The sequence below is a fragment of the Lycorma delicatula genome, chromosome 4 (assembly GCF_047948215.1).
Source record: "Lycorma delicatula isolate Av1 chromosome 4, ASM4794821v1, whole genome shotgun sequence".
In the NCBI taxonomy this organism is placed as follows: domain Eukaryota; kingdom Metazoa; phylum Arthropoda; class Insecta; order Hemiptera; family Fulgoridae; genus Lycorma; species Lycorma delicatula.
In genome coordinates, this window is record NC_134458.1 from 107593040 (window position 1) to 107610099 (window position 17060).

Genomic DNA, 17060 nt, shown 5'->3' on the forward strand with positions numbered 1-17060 from the left:
CACTAATTCTTCTTCGGTGAGGTTAAGAAGATCACGGCAAACAACGACTCCTTTCGATGAGTTAAGCGTACTATGTGGTTGAACAGACGCCAGGGAACTCATCGATCTTCTTTAATTCTTCAGTCAGTTTAATTCTGTTAGTCTCTTTAATAAATTTCCTATTCGCTTCTGGCGAACCAGCCAGAAGCTGTTTCTAAACGAGGGTGTTCATGTGCAACCTCAGCCACGTTGAATTGTTCAAGATGTTGCAAGAGGTTGCATTAAAGTTGAGCCCTTATGTAGCAAGGCTCGTCGCCGGGGTATAACCCCACTCGAGGGCTACTAACCTTGGAGGTCCGGTGGAACCGGCATATGTTCTGGCAGAGAGCGGATGCGCAATCTCTGCATTGACTTCAGGCCCCTAGTCACCGAAGCTTTCAGGCTCCCATGCACCGATGAGGACAACGGAAGGGTCTCTGTTACACCTGCAATAACATCGACCCTAGCCGTTACTTCGCCAACTCTAAGTTGTATAAGTGCATTTCCAAATCATTTACACTGTGCATGATCTGCAAGTGGCCGAGAAAATCCAATCCAACATAGTGGCCTGAAGGTGGTAGACAGGTCAAAAATGATCAAATTTCTGAGGAAGAAACTCGGAGCCCAGTTTGCCAGCTATATGTATTGTACGTATGTACAGCTGTTGCCGCCGTGGACGTGGAACGTAGATGGTGTGTTCCGGACGTGGGGATTATCTCCCTCAGGGCAAAAGAATTTTGTTATAATTTTTAGTATATATTGTGATTTTTTTCTTTTTTTTATTAGTAATTTTTATTATTAATAATAAATAAAATTATTTATTACTAATAATAATAATAAATAAATGACAACGCTATTAAATACGATAATTCCATGTCTGACAATGATCAACACGGCTCTTTCAAAGACGTAAAAAAAGAGATTTTTAAGGCACTATAACGAACGACATGCTTGTATGTAATTACGGTAAATTTGATTAATAGGGTGAGTATACGTAATTACCGGTGAATTTGATTAGTCTCCTCCCAACGTTGGAGAATTTAATAAATATATAACAGTTTATTAAATATACCGGTCATTTTACATATCCTCCATATTAGCTTATTTTACATATTAAAATAAGTCGACTATAAATAGTAATTAATGAATTTATTATTTAAATAATCAAAACATAACTGTTAAAATTAGTCGAGGTTAGCGACCGAAGTGAGGATAGGTTATGTTTGGTTAGGTGCTTTGATTATGTTGATTCCGTGTACTGACAAATCGTATGCATATCAATATAACCTAACCAAACATAACGTACGCTCACTTCGCTCGCCAACCTCGTCTAATTAACGTTAAATATAAAAATTATATATGTTATTCTCCAACATTGGAGACTATTAATCAAATTTACCGGTAAGTATGCATAATCACCAATTTTATTTTAAGGATGAATATTAATAAAATTCCTAAGATAAATTTTCCACTTATTTAGGGAGAAAACTAAAAGTATAAAAGTTAATAAAGATTTAAACAATGTAGAAATAAAAAAATTGGACTTACAAAAACGGGAATCAATCAAGAAAACAATAAAAGAAATATCGGAAAGAAGAATTTTCTACAAAGATTAAGTTCAAGAACAAAAAATAGTAATAACAGAAGAATTCAGAAAAAAGGCCTGTGAGAATTAAAAAAATACTCGCAAAAAGGAAAGGAAGGGAAGCGAAGAAATTGTTAAAAATATAAAAATTTGTTGTGAAATTAAGTAATATTAGAGTAATACAATGTATGACTTATAAAAGAATTAGATTTCAATCAATAAATTTATTATAAAGCGTGTAAACTTAAATTGCATAAAAATAAGAAGCCAATTTATAGTTTAATAATAACTTTAATAACGTAAAATAATTCATTTCACTTAATTAAAGTCCAATGTTTTACTATAGAATAATGTTTTCAAGTACAAAATTAATTAATTAACTTGTTCCTATCGTCATTGTAAATTTACTTGTACTGCTTCTTTTACGTGAATAAGTAAAGGATGAAATGTTAAAGTCTTAGTTACAAATTAGCATACAAATTGTGACCTGCCTTATTGTAAAAGTGTTCACAATCATTTGTGTTACATGAATTCTGTGTTCATTAACATTCTTTATTCTGTTCCTATTTTTATTTAATCTACTGTGATTTTTTTTTGGTTTATTGACATTATATTCTCATTTAGTCAACTTTTTTATTAATTTTTACTGCTTAAATATTTTTATTAAAAAAATAAAATTTTTATTAATTTATTTTAAATCAAAAACTTTTTTCTTCCCTCCACGCCAAAGGAATCGGATCCGCAACTAAACATAAACTCGGCTCCGAGGGGTGCCACAGCCTTTAACTATCTCGTCGGGAACAAAGTTCCCGCCAGATAGCCGGGACTCGGTCGTTTAGGCGCCATGCCTCTAATGAGGGGACCCCAAGGATCCCCTCGGTCTTTATGCCGCGCCTCTAATGGGGAACTCCCGAAAGGATCCACCACCGGAACTAGGTCTTACTTTCCCACCAACGCTACTGCAAGGGAGTCTCTACCCCATCATCATAAGTGGGAGATCGAGGCCTCCCACCTCCTTCCGGATGGGGCTCTCCCTCAGAGACACCGCGATGTTCCTACGAAGAAGCAGTTCTAGATGCTGTTGGAGTCATCTTACATCCCCTACCTACAGGTGCATAACCATGTGACTTGCAAGAAAGCACCTAGGTCATGCTAGTACCATTGCGTAAATGGCCAGCCTTACCACATGTAAAACAGTGGCCGCTTCTTTCTGCGCCAGAACAGAACTTGGCTGTGTAGCCTGGAATCCAACACCTGAAGCAAAGGCCGTCGGATGTACGCCGTACTCGACAGGCCCACGCAATCCGAACTCATCAGAGAGAAGTTTGTTGGTCAGGATTGGCGGCACTGCCAGTGTAACCACCTGAGTGGAAACAAAAGCCGACCGCATTGACAAGACGTCAATAGTGACCGACTCACCTATCGTCTTGCGAAGCTCCCGAAGAAACTCGTCCTATGACGTTAGGGCACCTACGTACTTAACCAGTACGGGGTTCTTCTGCCGCCCCTACCAGCCCTGACTGTAGTAGTAGCACTATCCACCTTTTCGGTAATATCCTTGCTGAGCTGGTCCGCCTTGCCACTGTCGGCCCGAACCCGTAGATGGAGGTCCTCCCCTTAGCCCTGCCGGACGGAGAAGACTTCGGTTTCCCCTGGTGAAACTGGCCCTTTCACCAAGTGAAGAAGATCTGCAAAGGTCCGCCCATCCGCCTTGACTACAACTGTAGTAGTCGGCGGACCCGCAGGTCGCTTCTTACCTACCAGAATCGATGATGGGGATGCCCGTGTCAGATGATCAAGAAGGTATTTCTTCCCCATTATTCTCCCTACGTACTCCACGGACCGCCATAAGACTTGTCCGACCCGCCCTTGTGGACCATAGAAGCACACCCGCCGACTTTCCGCCCGCCGCAGCTCCTCAAGCGACCAAGTCGTAGCTCGTCGCAATCCGGAGTTTGAGTTGCCTCATCAGAAACAATTTGGTAAGTCTGTGTGGTTTCGTCCTTCACACTCGACCGAACATGTTGTCACTCCTGAAGTCCCTCTTCTAACCGGCCTATAACTTCCCCAAAAGACTCCAATATACGAACGCTGCGGTCCGTGTCTCCAGAGCACTCCTTAATCTCGATCTTAGTTGTTGAGTGTTGTCGGACCAACACATTCAGCTCCCTCACACTTAGAAAAAGAAGCCTCATATTGTGAGCAAAACACTTCTGTACTTACTATACACCGTTTTCCTACAGATCCTTCTTCCCCCATAGCGAAAACGTCCATCGACGACTCATATATCTCTCCATGTCAGAGGCCTCCTCCGCCGAATATACGGAACTCTAACTGGCCCGAGACTTCTTTCCCTCAGAGGCCGGAGGAGAAACACGTATTCGACGCTTCCCTCCATGCCTAATCGACTCCTGTCCATCATCCTGGTCGTCACCCGACCCTGTCGGGAGAAACGGAAAATCTATTTCGTAGTTCCTAGCGGACGAACCAGACGAGCCAACAATGCTCTTCTGGCGTCGAACCGGAGCCTCTCCAGTCTTCTTTGACTCATTTCTTGAAAGCAAGCGATCGGCACGCCGAATCTCCGATATAACCATCTCTTCAATACTCTCACCACCACTGCTGTCAGACAGAACTTTCTGCACTGTGACCCCAGACCCTCCCTCCCCGGCTGCTGGATCTCCAACCCGTAACAGGAGAAAATCCTTCCTCATCGATCGGGACGTCGCCATCAAGTCCGCCTGGACCTGCCATAACAATTAATTATAATCCAAATATACATGTATATCAAGTAATATATACACGTTATAAAAAAAATAATTTAATTAAAATTATTCTCATAAAATTCGACTTAACAGACCACATAAGCCGAAGATAAACAGAAATCTAAACTGTGTTTAATGAAATCAATACTGCGTAACCAAACAAACAGTATTTGGTTACGGTAGGTAAACACAAGTAAAAACAAAACGAACGGAGAAAAAAACAGTAAAAAAATAACAGTAAACAGCAGAAAAACTTCAAAATAACTAAATAGCAACGCAAAACCCTAGTAAAAACTTCAAAATTTGGAGCACGAGAAAAACACGTGCGAACGTATTCAGAGCTGATTGACGTCTCAAAAAATCAAAAACGTTTAGATTTTGTTTTCATTACGTAATAAACTATATAAGAGCATAAAATAATAATTTAGATCATTCCTTAATCATTTTATCGATTATTTATGAATGTAAGGTATTACGACCAAATACATTTTGATGACCATGAGAAACGATTCAACCCAAAAATGAAAATCCTACCAGAGAAGTGATTTGCTTATACAACTTCTTGATAAAGTAAAATTTATTATTAAATACCAAACTCAATTTAAATACAGATAGTATTCAATGATACATTTACTTCTTGTTCTCTAAAGAGGCTGGATGTATATTGTAAACATACTCTCGAAGAAAGCAACTCTGACAGAGTTTGCCTTATAGAGTTCTAATTCTATTTAGTTGATAGAGTTTGCCAGTAAATAGTAAAAATAAGTTATTTATATAATAGCCTATTATATATAATAGGTTACAATAACTATTTTTATTAGTAAAAATAGATTATTTAATAGTTAATATAGGTAATAAATTTTATTTCATTAATAACTTCTGATATTTTTTCATTGTTTTTTTTTCATTTTTATTATTGAATTATTTATTGCAAAAATGATTTTACAATCAGAGGTTAATAATTATTAATAAATCAATATATTTAAATTTAAAAAAAGAAGTTAAAAAAAAGGAGATGAAATCTGATTCGAACCGATATGCTTTCCCTTGTAAGATCCAAATATTTCATTAATTAAAATGTTATTTGGCTGTAACTCTGGAACCAATGATAAGTATCACTTATGATATGTCGTTGAAATGCTCTCAATGAGGGATTATTACTGCAGTTAACAAAAAGTTCAAAATCCAATTATTTTTGATTTTGGGCTTTTTGGACACTTTTGGTCCAGTCGATTGCAATCAAAAGGGGAGGTGCACAACTAGATGTTACAACAGTCTTAAATCCAAAATTCCAACATCCTACGGCTAATCTTCAGACGTCACGCCGAAACTAGTCAAAATGGTTTCAGGGATAGTCAAAATGGATATTTCCGTTGAAATCTGGAAATCGACATTTTTACGATCACTATACTTCCTTTACTTCGTACAAGGAAGTAAAAAGATTACTACAAAAGTACAAGATATTTCGTCAGTAATGTTGCAAACTTCATTTTTTAATAATTACAGGAAACCAATATCTAACAGCCTTCTGTCACTTTTTTAATAGATTTTTATAATAAAATTACCTACCCGTTTAAACATCAAAAAGCTACCCCGTCTACAATAAATATTTTTCTTTGGAGAAGAAATCTGGTTGATTGGTTTAATGTTCACGATATCTCTACTTTCCTGTAATAAATTTCTATCTTATCCAAACTTATATCAAGAGCTTGCGTTAGATCAATGTTTTGGCAGTCTGGTTGGTTATTACAACGGTATAAATTTTTCAAGCTAACTTCAAACTATATATTATCTTTAACGACAATATTCGGTTGTATTCCGTTAAAATATTTTATTTTATTCCATTAAAAATGTTATAGATATTGTTTACTTGTTAATTGATATTTATTGTTTTATTTATTCAATATTATATAAACATTATTTTCTCAGTACATACTAATCAAATATGATAAATTAACACATCAATAATTGCTCAATTAGCAGTCGGAAAAACTTGTTAAAATTAAATTTTAAGAAAAAAATAAAATTTATAAATATTTTTAAGTGTTTTCTTATTTTCGATTATTAATTTTAAAAATAAATACAATGAGAAAATGCAATACGTTCTTTTATTACGTTGACTGTCAACTTTCTGATGTAGTACATAAGAATAATATTAAGTATTTATTTTTCATGTTTAATTTGTATATGATCATGAAGTATTAATAGCTAATTAACACGTTAACGTTTACAAAAATCCTTAATTAGGGAAATCTGTACCTACAAGACAAGATATCCTGACTGATTTTTAATTAACGCCCAACAAAAACTTCTAAAGATAAATTGATAAAAATTTGTATAAATGTTCTACTTACGGCGTAAATGGGTACTAAGAAAGGATTTTTTGAAATTCGAGTTTAAAGGGTTAAAACGGGGTAACATTAAATTTTACTTTTAGGTAGATTTCATAAGAAAACTACCTATTGTAATTGGTACCAAGATTCGACTAAATGAATCTATATATATTTCACTTTTTTGTAGACAGGATAACTGTCGTAATTTTACGCCAATCAATTTCAAATCGATATATAAAATATAACGACTCAAAATCTCGGTCGAGTTAGTTAATTGACAAAATCGGAGTATGGGGTGGAAATTTTTCCACCTTAAAGTGAAATATTTCACTTTCTTGTGGATACGATAACTGCCGTAATTTTATGTCAATCACTTTCAAATTGTTACTTAAAATTAATTCATCCAAATATCTCGGTCTAGTTCGTTAATGGCCAAAATCGGAGCATGAAGGTGGAAATGGGGATTTTTGAAAAAATATCGCTATAACTCTCTTATTAAGTAAAATATCGAATTCGTTTAAAGTTACTACTATTCTTTGGATAAGAACCTAAAACTTATCTAAGTAAAGATTTTCACCAACCATTGGCCCAGGAGGTGCAAAAAATTGTGTTTTGAAGACAAAAAAGTCATACCTCCCTTAATAAGCTCAGTATCGAATCGGTTTAAAGTGGTCGTTAGTCCTCTAAACATTACCTAAAACGTTTGTCTGAAACAATTTTTGATATGACCAACCGTTACGGCAAGGGATGACCAAAATATTGCTGGAATTGTCAGAAGATGGGGGCTTGTCGTCTGCGAAACATGTGAAACTTTTTTCACATGCAACCATTGCCGTAATGAGTAAACTTGAAATTTTTTCTAAACTTTAAGGTAGAAATCTTTTTTATCCCCAACTTAGCACCGGTGAAATCTACCTCCGCCTTCCGGCGTGCCTAAAGGGATTTTTTTAATAATGAAGCGTGGTTTCATTTGGGAGAGTATATTAATTCACAAAATACACGATTGAGGTCGACAACTAACCCCATGAACAATCTTTACAGGAAGCGAAAACTGGAGTCTGGGTCGATGTGAGAAGAACGTGCATTGTGAGTTCAATCTTTTTTGAAAATACAGTTAATAGTGATAGTTATTGTGCTGTTTTAACAAACTTCATTAGTTAGTTAAAAGATGTGCAAACCAATCAGTGTTGATTCCAACTAGATGGCGTCACAGCACACACAGCTAACAGGTCAATGATGTTTTTACGAAATGTCTATTGGTGAACGAATCATTTCTAGGAGTTTATGGCCTGCACGATCGCCCGATCTGGCTCTTGCAGATTCCTTTCTATGGGGTGCAGCGAAACAAGCAGTTTACTGCAACAGACCACACACGATCTGAAACCGAATTAAAACGAAATTATGAACGAAACGAACTAAAAACTGAAATAACGGCACACGTCAGCACATCAGCTGGTTAAAGTGTTTGAAAACAAAGTGAAACGTGTGCAGTGTTTTATTGATTTTGGAGGAGGTCATTTTCAACACCTTTTATAAACTATTCCATTTATTGTAATATCTGTTTCTATAAACTAATGAAATAAAAATACTAAATAATAATTAAGAAAGTTTCCTCATTAACTTTTATAATTTCTGTGCATAACAATTTTCGAACACACTGAATAAAATAAAATTTTTTTATTTCATTTTAAATATGGTGGTAGAAAATATTTTAATTTGAATAGTAATTATTTAAAATCTGCAATGGAAATATTTTATATAGAAAAATTATTTTAAATTATTTGCGGGACACGAACGTATGAGATTATTACATTCTTTTTAATATAAAATATATAATTAGCAGGAAATAAAAATATTCTGATGTTTTCATAATGAAATAGATACGAAGAAATTCTTTGTTCATGAAAAATTGTTGCAATAAAAACGGCTTTAGAAAACGCTGTGTAGATTCCTTGGTGGTCCTTGTATGCTGATATATCGTGCCGAGTTACACCAATTATTTGTATTGTCTATTTTAATATTGGTAGAAATTAATAATTATCAGGAATAAAGCTCTAATTATACAGCAACGTATTACGAAGCACGTAATATAAATCTTTTATTAGTTAAAAAAGAATTACTGAAAAAATGTTTTTTTTCTAATAAGAAAAAGATAAATTTAAATCAATAATAATAATCGACGTTAACTTATGTCTAACGTATATATATAATTTTTATTTTCTGATAAGTTTAATCGTAAAATAAAACAAAAATATCTTAGAAGATAGTTAAGAAAGTACATAATTTATTTTACCTCTTTTAAATCTCTTTTTTCTGTATTTTTTATATTTTTTCTTCACATCCTGCTGTTTGAAAAGTTAAGCATATCATTTTTGTTGAATGTTTTCCACAATTTTTATTCACTTAATTTAATTTATTCCATCTTAATTTTTATAAAGTTAATTATTTCGATAATGTTTGTTTAAGTAATGTTCAATACTGCGCAGATTTATTTAATCGAGTAAAACAATTGTTTTTAAACTTTCAATAAAAAAATATTGACATTTTTAGTCTAAGGGAAATTTTCTTAAAATTGTTATGTTAACTTTGAGTCCACAGTTTTATCAACCTTTTCCTAAGATAAAATGTATATGTATACCTAAAACTTTGCTCAGAGTCATATTTTTCAAATAAATACTCGTGACCCCTGGCTGTTCCGCAGCATTATTACAAAGTAATGTTCCAAGAACATTATTTAGATGTCCAAGAACATTAATTTCCAAAAATTTCTTAATGTTCCAAGAACAATTTCTTGGAAGATCAAAGAATTTTTAATCATATTGGAAGCAGTAGATTACTGATAAAAGATATTTTAATCGGCTTAAATACGACTTGAAAAAGAATATTTCGTCCAGAAATTGAACAGCCACCTGATGGTAGATTAGTTCCACAACCTTCAGATAACTTGAATAAGAGCGTGAGGATTCATAAATGTACAATTTTTCTGACCCTTGGAATTATACGGGATTTATAGCTTCCCAGCTGAGCCCAGCAAGTTCCCACCTGAACAACATACCATTCAGCTAAATCTTCTCCTTACACTCATACAAAGTATATACGATTTTATATATATATATATATATATATACATACTAATGTGTAAGTGCTCGCTTCACTCGCCCTTCCCATCTAACCAGGGGGGTCTGCTCCCTGGATCACCAGGTGTTCATTAAACTCACGCTTGTAAGACTACTAATGATAACTAAAAATTAAAGCCTATTCAATATATAAAACTATCAGTGTATTGTAATTTCTTCAAACCAACAGTTTGGTCAGTACAGGAACCAAAACTTAGAGTGTTCTGAAGAATGCGAATCTCAAAATAGTTTTTTACCCGTACGAAGTATGAGTAAAAATGTATTTTTCCTTGTTCGTGGCGTTACCCGACAAACACCACAAGAAGGTGACCGTACCTCGTTCCTCATATTTTAAAGTTTATTTTAATTCTTTTTATGATTTTTAGTCAAGTAACCGGACACAGGTGTAGCCGCGTCGCACATGGAATTACAGTGGCAGTGGCTGTGTTGATTGAGCCACCATAGCACCAGCACCATCTCACCCCTTAAAAAAATTCAAATTCAAAATAACACAAAAAAGATTTTTAGATATTTATTTGAAGAGTAATTTGCAAGCCCAAATTTCTTCCCATATTGAAGTGAATACCTCGTTTAAGAAAGTTGGAAATGAAGAATATTTGCAACCGTTCTTTAAAATTGTTACCTTTCTTCACTCCTTTCATGGTCGAATTTCAAAAAAATCCACAAATTGGTTTTTAGATATTCACAAGAAGATTAAACAGACCAAAAATGAAGTTGATATCTTCATTTGTTACAGAGAAATTAGAAAAAAAAAATCCCTTTCGGTACGTCGGAAGGCGGAGTTTGACTTCACTACTGCTAAGGGGATAAAAAAGATTTCCACCTTAAAGTTTAACAGTTTTAACCTTAAAGATTAAAAATTAGATTATATTTAACCTTAAAGTTAAAGTTATATATATATACGATTGAGTTGACTGTGGTTTTGGGGTCTGGGGGATGTGAAACGCGAAGATATGTCGAAAGTTTCCGGAAGTCGAATCATGGTACCCATTACAATAGGTAGCTTTCTTATGAAATCTACCTAAAACGTAATGTCGAAGATACCTACAGAATTTTGGTCAATAAAATGTTTAAACCAGTGACAATAATTTAGTCTTCTTGTATGATCTGTAGGTTTCAGTTTCTGAAAAAAAAAAATTACTTTAAGGGGAATAGTTTCAGTTATTTCCTTACAGCTTATGTGAGGTAGCAGGTCCGATATCTTGCTGCTGTTCTAACTTACGCATTCACTTTTCGACCATAGCATCCGGAATATCAAGAAGCTTCTCTTCGTTTAGTTTAGGTGGTCTTCCGCTTTGATCAGCGTCTTCAATAGAGCCTGTTGCCCGAAATTTTACGAAAAGTGTTCGAAATGCATTGCGGAAGAAGTCGCAATGCATTATACTGTAATTGGAAACTTTTCAGAAAATTCCTGCTTCACTAAACAGTATACTTGGCACCATCACGAAAGACGCGTTCAACGAGAAAAATGCATTCCTCTACCTTAAGAACCATTACGTTTCTCGCAGCTATTGATACCGGTAAACGAAACGAAGACTTTCAATCACAACTCAACTGACGTCTTGGTTTATTATAGAACAACGCCCAACGAACTCAAGGCAACCAACCTAACGCCGAAAGAAGAGATTGCACCACATAATTTTAAAGCTAGCTGCACAGCGACTTTCCGAACGCTGCTGTAGAAGCAATATTAATCTAGTTTTTGAAATATAATTTTTTTTTAAATCTGAATTTTCTGCACGTTTCTTTAAAGTGCATAAATTGTACACTCCCAAATAATTCCCAGATAGGGTTTACTAATTGTTTTTTTTTTAAGTATTTACTATATTTATTAGTAACTTTTTTCATATTTTTACTTCCTGACGAATGTAGCTAAAATTAAATTGAAAATTTAAATTAATTAAAATTTAATTAAATCTAATTAATTTTTTTTTTAATTAAAATTAAATTGAAAAGTACGGAAATCATTTCAAAAATGGCGTATCGGGTTTTTTGCAAATCTTTATCTTTTATGGTCCAACTAATTTATCTAGATCAAAAATAACTCATTATGAATGTATGTATTTATGTGTCATATGTTTTTAGGTGTGTCGCTCAGGTGTTATATCTCAGGATTGACAACACCGAATTTCTTCAAATTTGACTCAAATATTTCTATAGACGGGGCATTGATAATATCTTCTTTTTTTTTTAATTCGGTACGGGGATGAGGGATATCGCGAATAAATTAATCTCCATTTTCTTCAGAAGCATTTTAGAGAAAATTGTGTTAAAGCAAATTAGTTATCTCCAATAGTTTTATAAATAATCCAAAAAATCAACCCACTCCTCTTAAAATTGAAATATGTTTTTTTGTGTTTTTGCTGTACCTTCCTTCGGTTAAAATACTTTTCAAATATTTTGAAAGTTTATATTTCATTTATAGAACTCTTTACAAGAAATGTTTACATTTTTTTTTTTTTTTAATTACAGACCCCGGACCTAAAATGCAGAAACGTTTTCTTGAAAATTTTCTTTTACATATTTTAGTCTTTATTGAAGAGTGTGTTAGATTTAGTGAAATGTTTACTTAAAAAAATTTGTTTAGCTTAACCTGCATATGAATATTTTGTAGAAATATTTCTCATACAATTTATTCCCCACCTCTAAAAAACATACTATATACTGTATTTTTATTTATTTTTTTGTTGGTTTTTTGGCTCAAAATATTTTAATTTCTATTATTAATAGCCGGGAAAGTCATGCAATATTTTGCAAGCTTTTGTTTATATTTATGTAATTAAAGAAAACGAAGTCCAATATACTATTTTCAGTGTAGATACATAAACTGAACAACCAACGGCTTATATCGATTTACAACATTATGTTTGTTTTTTCTAAATCATTAACTTGTAGTGTAATTAAAAAAATATATATTCATTCCTGATTGCTCTAAAATTAAAAACTTTATTTATAATTTTTCCAAATATAGTTTTCAAGTATAGTTACTTATTTTTTGAATAATAGTCGTTTTATAAAATTTTTAATTTATAACGTTTATTTAAAGTATTTAAAGTGTATAAATTATATATTCCCAAATAATTTTCATTTAGACTTACTAATTGTTGTTTTTTTTTGTTTTTTTTTACTATTAATATTAACAGTAGGCTCTTTCATGTAATTTTTAATATTTTTTCACAAATGTATTATATTTATCTATTAATATAACTTTAACCCTTTCTGTTTTTTTAATACAAAATTTTGTATTTTTAAAAATAATTTTGTTTTTGTGACAGCTCTCATTTAAATTTCCCACGATATGTCCAGAAAAATGCTGGGCCATCTAGTTGTTTAATACTTTTTTAACATCATTGTCCCTATACTGAAAAATTTTGTACCGATCTGAATAAAATAGTCTTCTGTTTATATGCCGGGGTGATTCATAATAAATACGTAATCGCATCCTATACTTTTATTTGAATAAAGCGATTTGCACTGAATAATAATTTATTAACAAACTTAAATCTGCATAGCTTAATGTCGCCAATGGATTTTCACCCCTTACTAATATCTAATATATGAGTATTACGTTAAAATAACAGTAAAATAATGTTTGTTTTGAATTGTCAAATGGTCCGTTAAGGTAGAGAAACAACTTCACTAAACATATAAAAGCTACATTAGTTTTAATTTAAACACACAACTTATGTATTTACTATATAATTTTGAGTAGAAACAAGCTCGTTTCATTACACAATTTAAATAAAGCTGGAATCTAAATTCACTTTAATGATCGCAGACTCCAAACAGTATTGTTGTACAGATTTACGTGAAATGCACTTAATTTATAAACAAATGTCTTTATACGTCGCTGTAATGTTGACATCTTAAATGGGTTTTATAACCTGAAATTTAATTCAGTATTAATAAAGTAAAACACATTTTTAAATTAATCACTGAAGACGATTCACATATTTAAGTTTCTTTAGCATAAACTTACATCATATATTTACGCCCATATAAATATGCGCATTATTACACTTATTTGTCAAATGACTTTTAACATCTTCAGATAACTCATAACTAATCCAAAAATAGTCTGTTTTAAAACGCTCAACGTTTTCTGGTCACCTACCATGTTTAAACTGTTCTTATAAATACATAAAAATCTTTCAGGTTATCAGTACTTTTACTTATCCGACTATATACTGTAGTTATACGATATAAGAGAAAGTATGCTAATAGGGTCAAATTTTGCATTTCGGAATTTTTGCAAATCTTTAAGTTTCATGACTCTCTCTCTCTCTCAAAAAACAACCAATCCAGTTTTTAAAAGTTCCGGAAATATGTATGTACGTGTGTTGGGTCTGTTCTTTGGTTATCTCCAAACTGGATGGACCAATTTGGGTAAAATTTGACACGATGGTTTCTTTTACATATAGCGTATTGATGTCAATTTAATTTTAACCACAATGTATGTAGGAAATTTATGAATCCCGTATCTCAAAATTTTATAAAAATGGTAAATGAATTTCCTCATATAATTTAATGGGCCTTAGCTAAGAGGCTTTCAATGGCATCTGGTATTTATGAATGGTAACAATGAATGACAAAAAAAAAATCCTTTCCTCTTTTTCCTCTGTTTTATTTTCCTATCATCATAACTCTAGAGCTATGCTACAAGAAGGAAAGTATGGGAATCAGTTACAAAAATGGGGTATTGGATTTTTTGCATTTTTTATGACTCAGAAATCCAAAAAAACAAAAATCAGAAAATGAAAAAAATGGCATTATTTTATTTATTGCATATTTTTTAACCGACTTAAAAAAAAAATTTTCTAAGCATAGTAGTAGTGAAAGCAACCCAAAAAATAATACTTTTTAGGACAATATTGGTGGTAGGGAAGCCGATCAAGTTTAAAAATATCGCTCTTTTTAATTTTTAAAAACGTTTTTGATTTTTTTGATCTTTTAATATTATTAAAAGTTTAAATAATAAACTTTTAGTAATAATATTGCAATAAAGTTTTATCATAATTCATTCCCACAACCTCCAAAAAAAAAGGAATCTTGGATAACTTTTATTTGTTGTACATTTTTTAATGGAATATTTTTAATTTCTTCCATTTAACATAGTAAACGTAGATAAATCAAAAAAGTTTCTTGGAAGGTGATTTTGGAGGTGGGGAAGTAGAAAAAAATATAAAATACTGATTTTATTGGAGAGCTGCATCAAACCAGTCAAATGACTGAAGACAAAAAAAAACTGATTTTTAATTTTTAAAACTTGTTTTGGTTTACTTAAATATATAACGATAATTTTACAATAAAACGTAATCATAAATTCCTCCCGTCCTAAAACTTAGGTAATTTTTTTCATGTACCTTTTCACTATAAAAGAATAAATAACTAATGCCAAGAAAGTATAACAATTTTGTTGTCAGCTTTATTTCTCTTCTTTTTTTTTAAAATTAGAGTCTGGTACTAATTAGATGATTCCATTACATTAGTATGTCACTTTATGTATTCGGGTAATTTCATTCGTGAATGGAGAATTATTATAAGGCTAATTTGTTTTCATCGGTTATCACTTTTCTTGATATTTTCATACCGGGTTAACCGATTTATATGAAATTTTGTACGATAACTTCTGAATGCGGTCGTTGATGTCATTTAAGTTTGGTTACACTGGTCAAGGTGAGTGGGGAGGTAAAATCATCATAGGTCCAGTATATCAAAATTTGACTCAGAGGGTAATTCTTTTTCATAGTTCTTTAGTTGCATTCTTACATAATTATTTCATTTAATTTTCTTCCCAAGAAGTAATCTTTTGAGGACAAAATCCTCGGTAGCTAAAGTCTAATGTAACTGTTTGCTCGCTTTTTTTATATCTTATTAATTTTTTGTTTTTATTAAAAAAATAATAATTTAATGTGATGTCAAATCCTTATCTTGGCAAATAATTTATTGTATAATTAACTATTTGCTTGTTTTATTTTTCTTCAGGTACATAGTATATATGGACGAAAATGGTGATGCTGAAGGTAATTATACATTATTAGGAAGAATGCCACATCACAACAACCCAGGAGATTATGCACTTTATCCTGTTGGAGTTTTTACACTTAGACAAGCTGGGAATACTTTACCAGTAAGTATTGATAACTTTTTATATTATATACTTATACAATCTGCTTCGCGGGTTGGAGTGTGCTTCGTGCTGCAGACTTTGTTTTTACCGAATTGCGAAGAAAAGTACGGTATTACTTTGGGTCGTATTATTGAAGTGGAGGAGGGTGAAAATGAATTTTCTGTACATTTTGTAGTGAGGAGCACTAATAGTACAATAACAGTATTGAGTATACTGTTAACATGCAAACAGTAATGACTGATACGTACTTTCACTTAATTATTTTAACTGCTGAATTAATTATAATATTTTAACTCCTGATGATGGTTTGAAAAACCGAAAGATCTCGAGGACTTAACACTTATTTGACGGTAAGGTAGATATATCACTTATTAATTACTTTCAATTATTTTATTAAAATATACCAGTGGAACCATGTTCAAGAAATAATTAATATTTCAAGTGTAAAAAATCATTTGGTTGGCAACCCTGTGGAATTTCAAATTTCCCAGTTCAAGAGGACGAGGAAAAAAGGAATTTCCCACTAGGAAAAAATAAAATTCCAAGATAGCTGACTGCGACACTAGCGCTCCTTATGGTGACAGGGAGAACTATTAACGCAGTATGACCACGTAGCCATTAGTTTAGTGCATTTTTTTGGGATGGGAGCGCGATTATGCTATAAAACATTTTTTGCAATTATTGTTATTTTTTAATTGTTAACAAATATACCTAAGAAAAATATGATATTAATTATGCGAAATCTTCAGATACTAAGGGTGACCTTGCTCTATAGCCTCACTCCCTTGACCTTTTAAGTTAAAAATTTAATGACATCAATACCCCATATGCAGACCAATAATCCGACTAAGTTTGGTCAAAATCGGTCCTGTAGTCCTGGAGATATAACATGATTTAGAGGGCAACACCGAACACACACGCTCGCTTACATACGAAAATTAATATCCGGTTTTCTGGGTTCGTTAGGAGTCAAAACGGTAAGATTCGGTAAAAACCACTTATGCCCAAATTGGACCGATTACAATACTACTCTCCCTTCTAAAGATATAGCGCTATCTAGACGGGAAAGTAAAAAACAATCTAAGCATGGGT

At 32.6% G+C, this 17060-nt stretch overlaps 1 protein-coding gene across 1 annotated transcript in view; it reads left to right on the top strand.

Moving 5' to 3' along the window:
* The window catches only part of LOC142322689 (guanylate cyclase 32E), an 857649-nt gene that overhangs the window by 731995 nt on the left and 108594 nt on the right, over positions 1-17060 (top strand). Inside the window, exon 9 of the mRNA XM_075361768.1 lies at positions 15824-15968. Within this exon, the coding sequence (XP_075217883.1) occupies positions 15824-15968 (145 nt within the window). The remainder of the gene's footprint in view (positions 1-15823; positions 15969-17060) is intronic.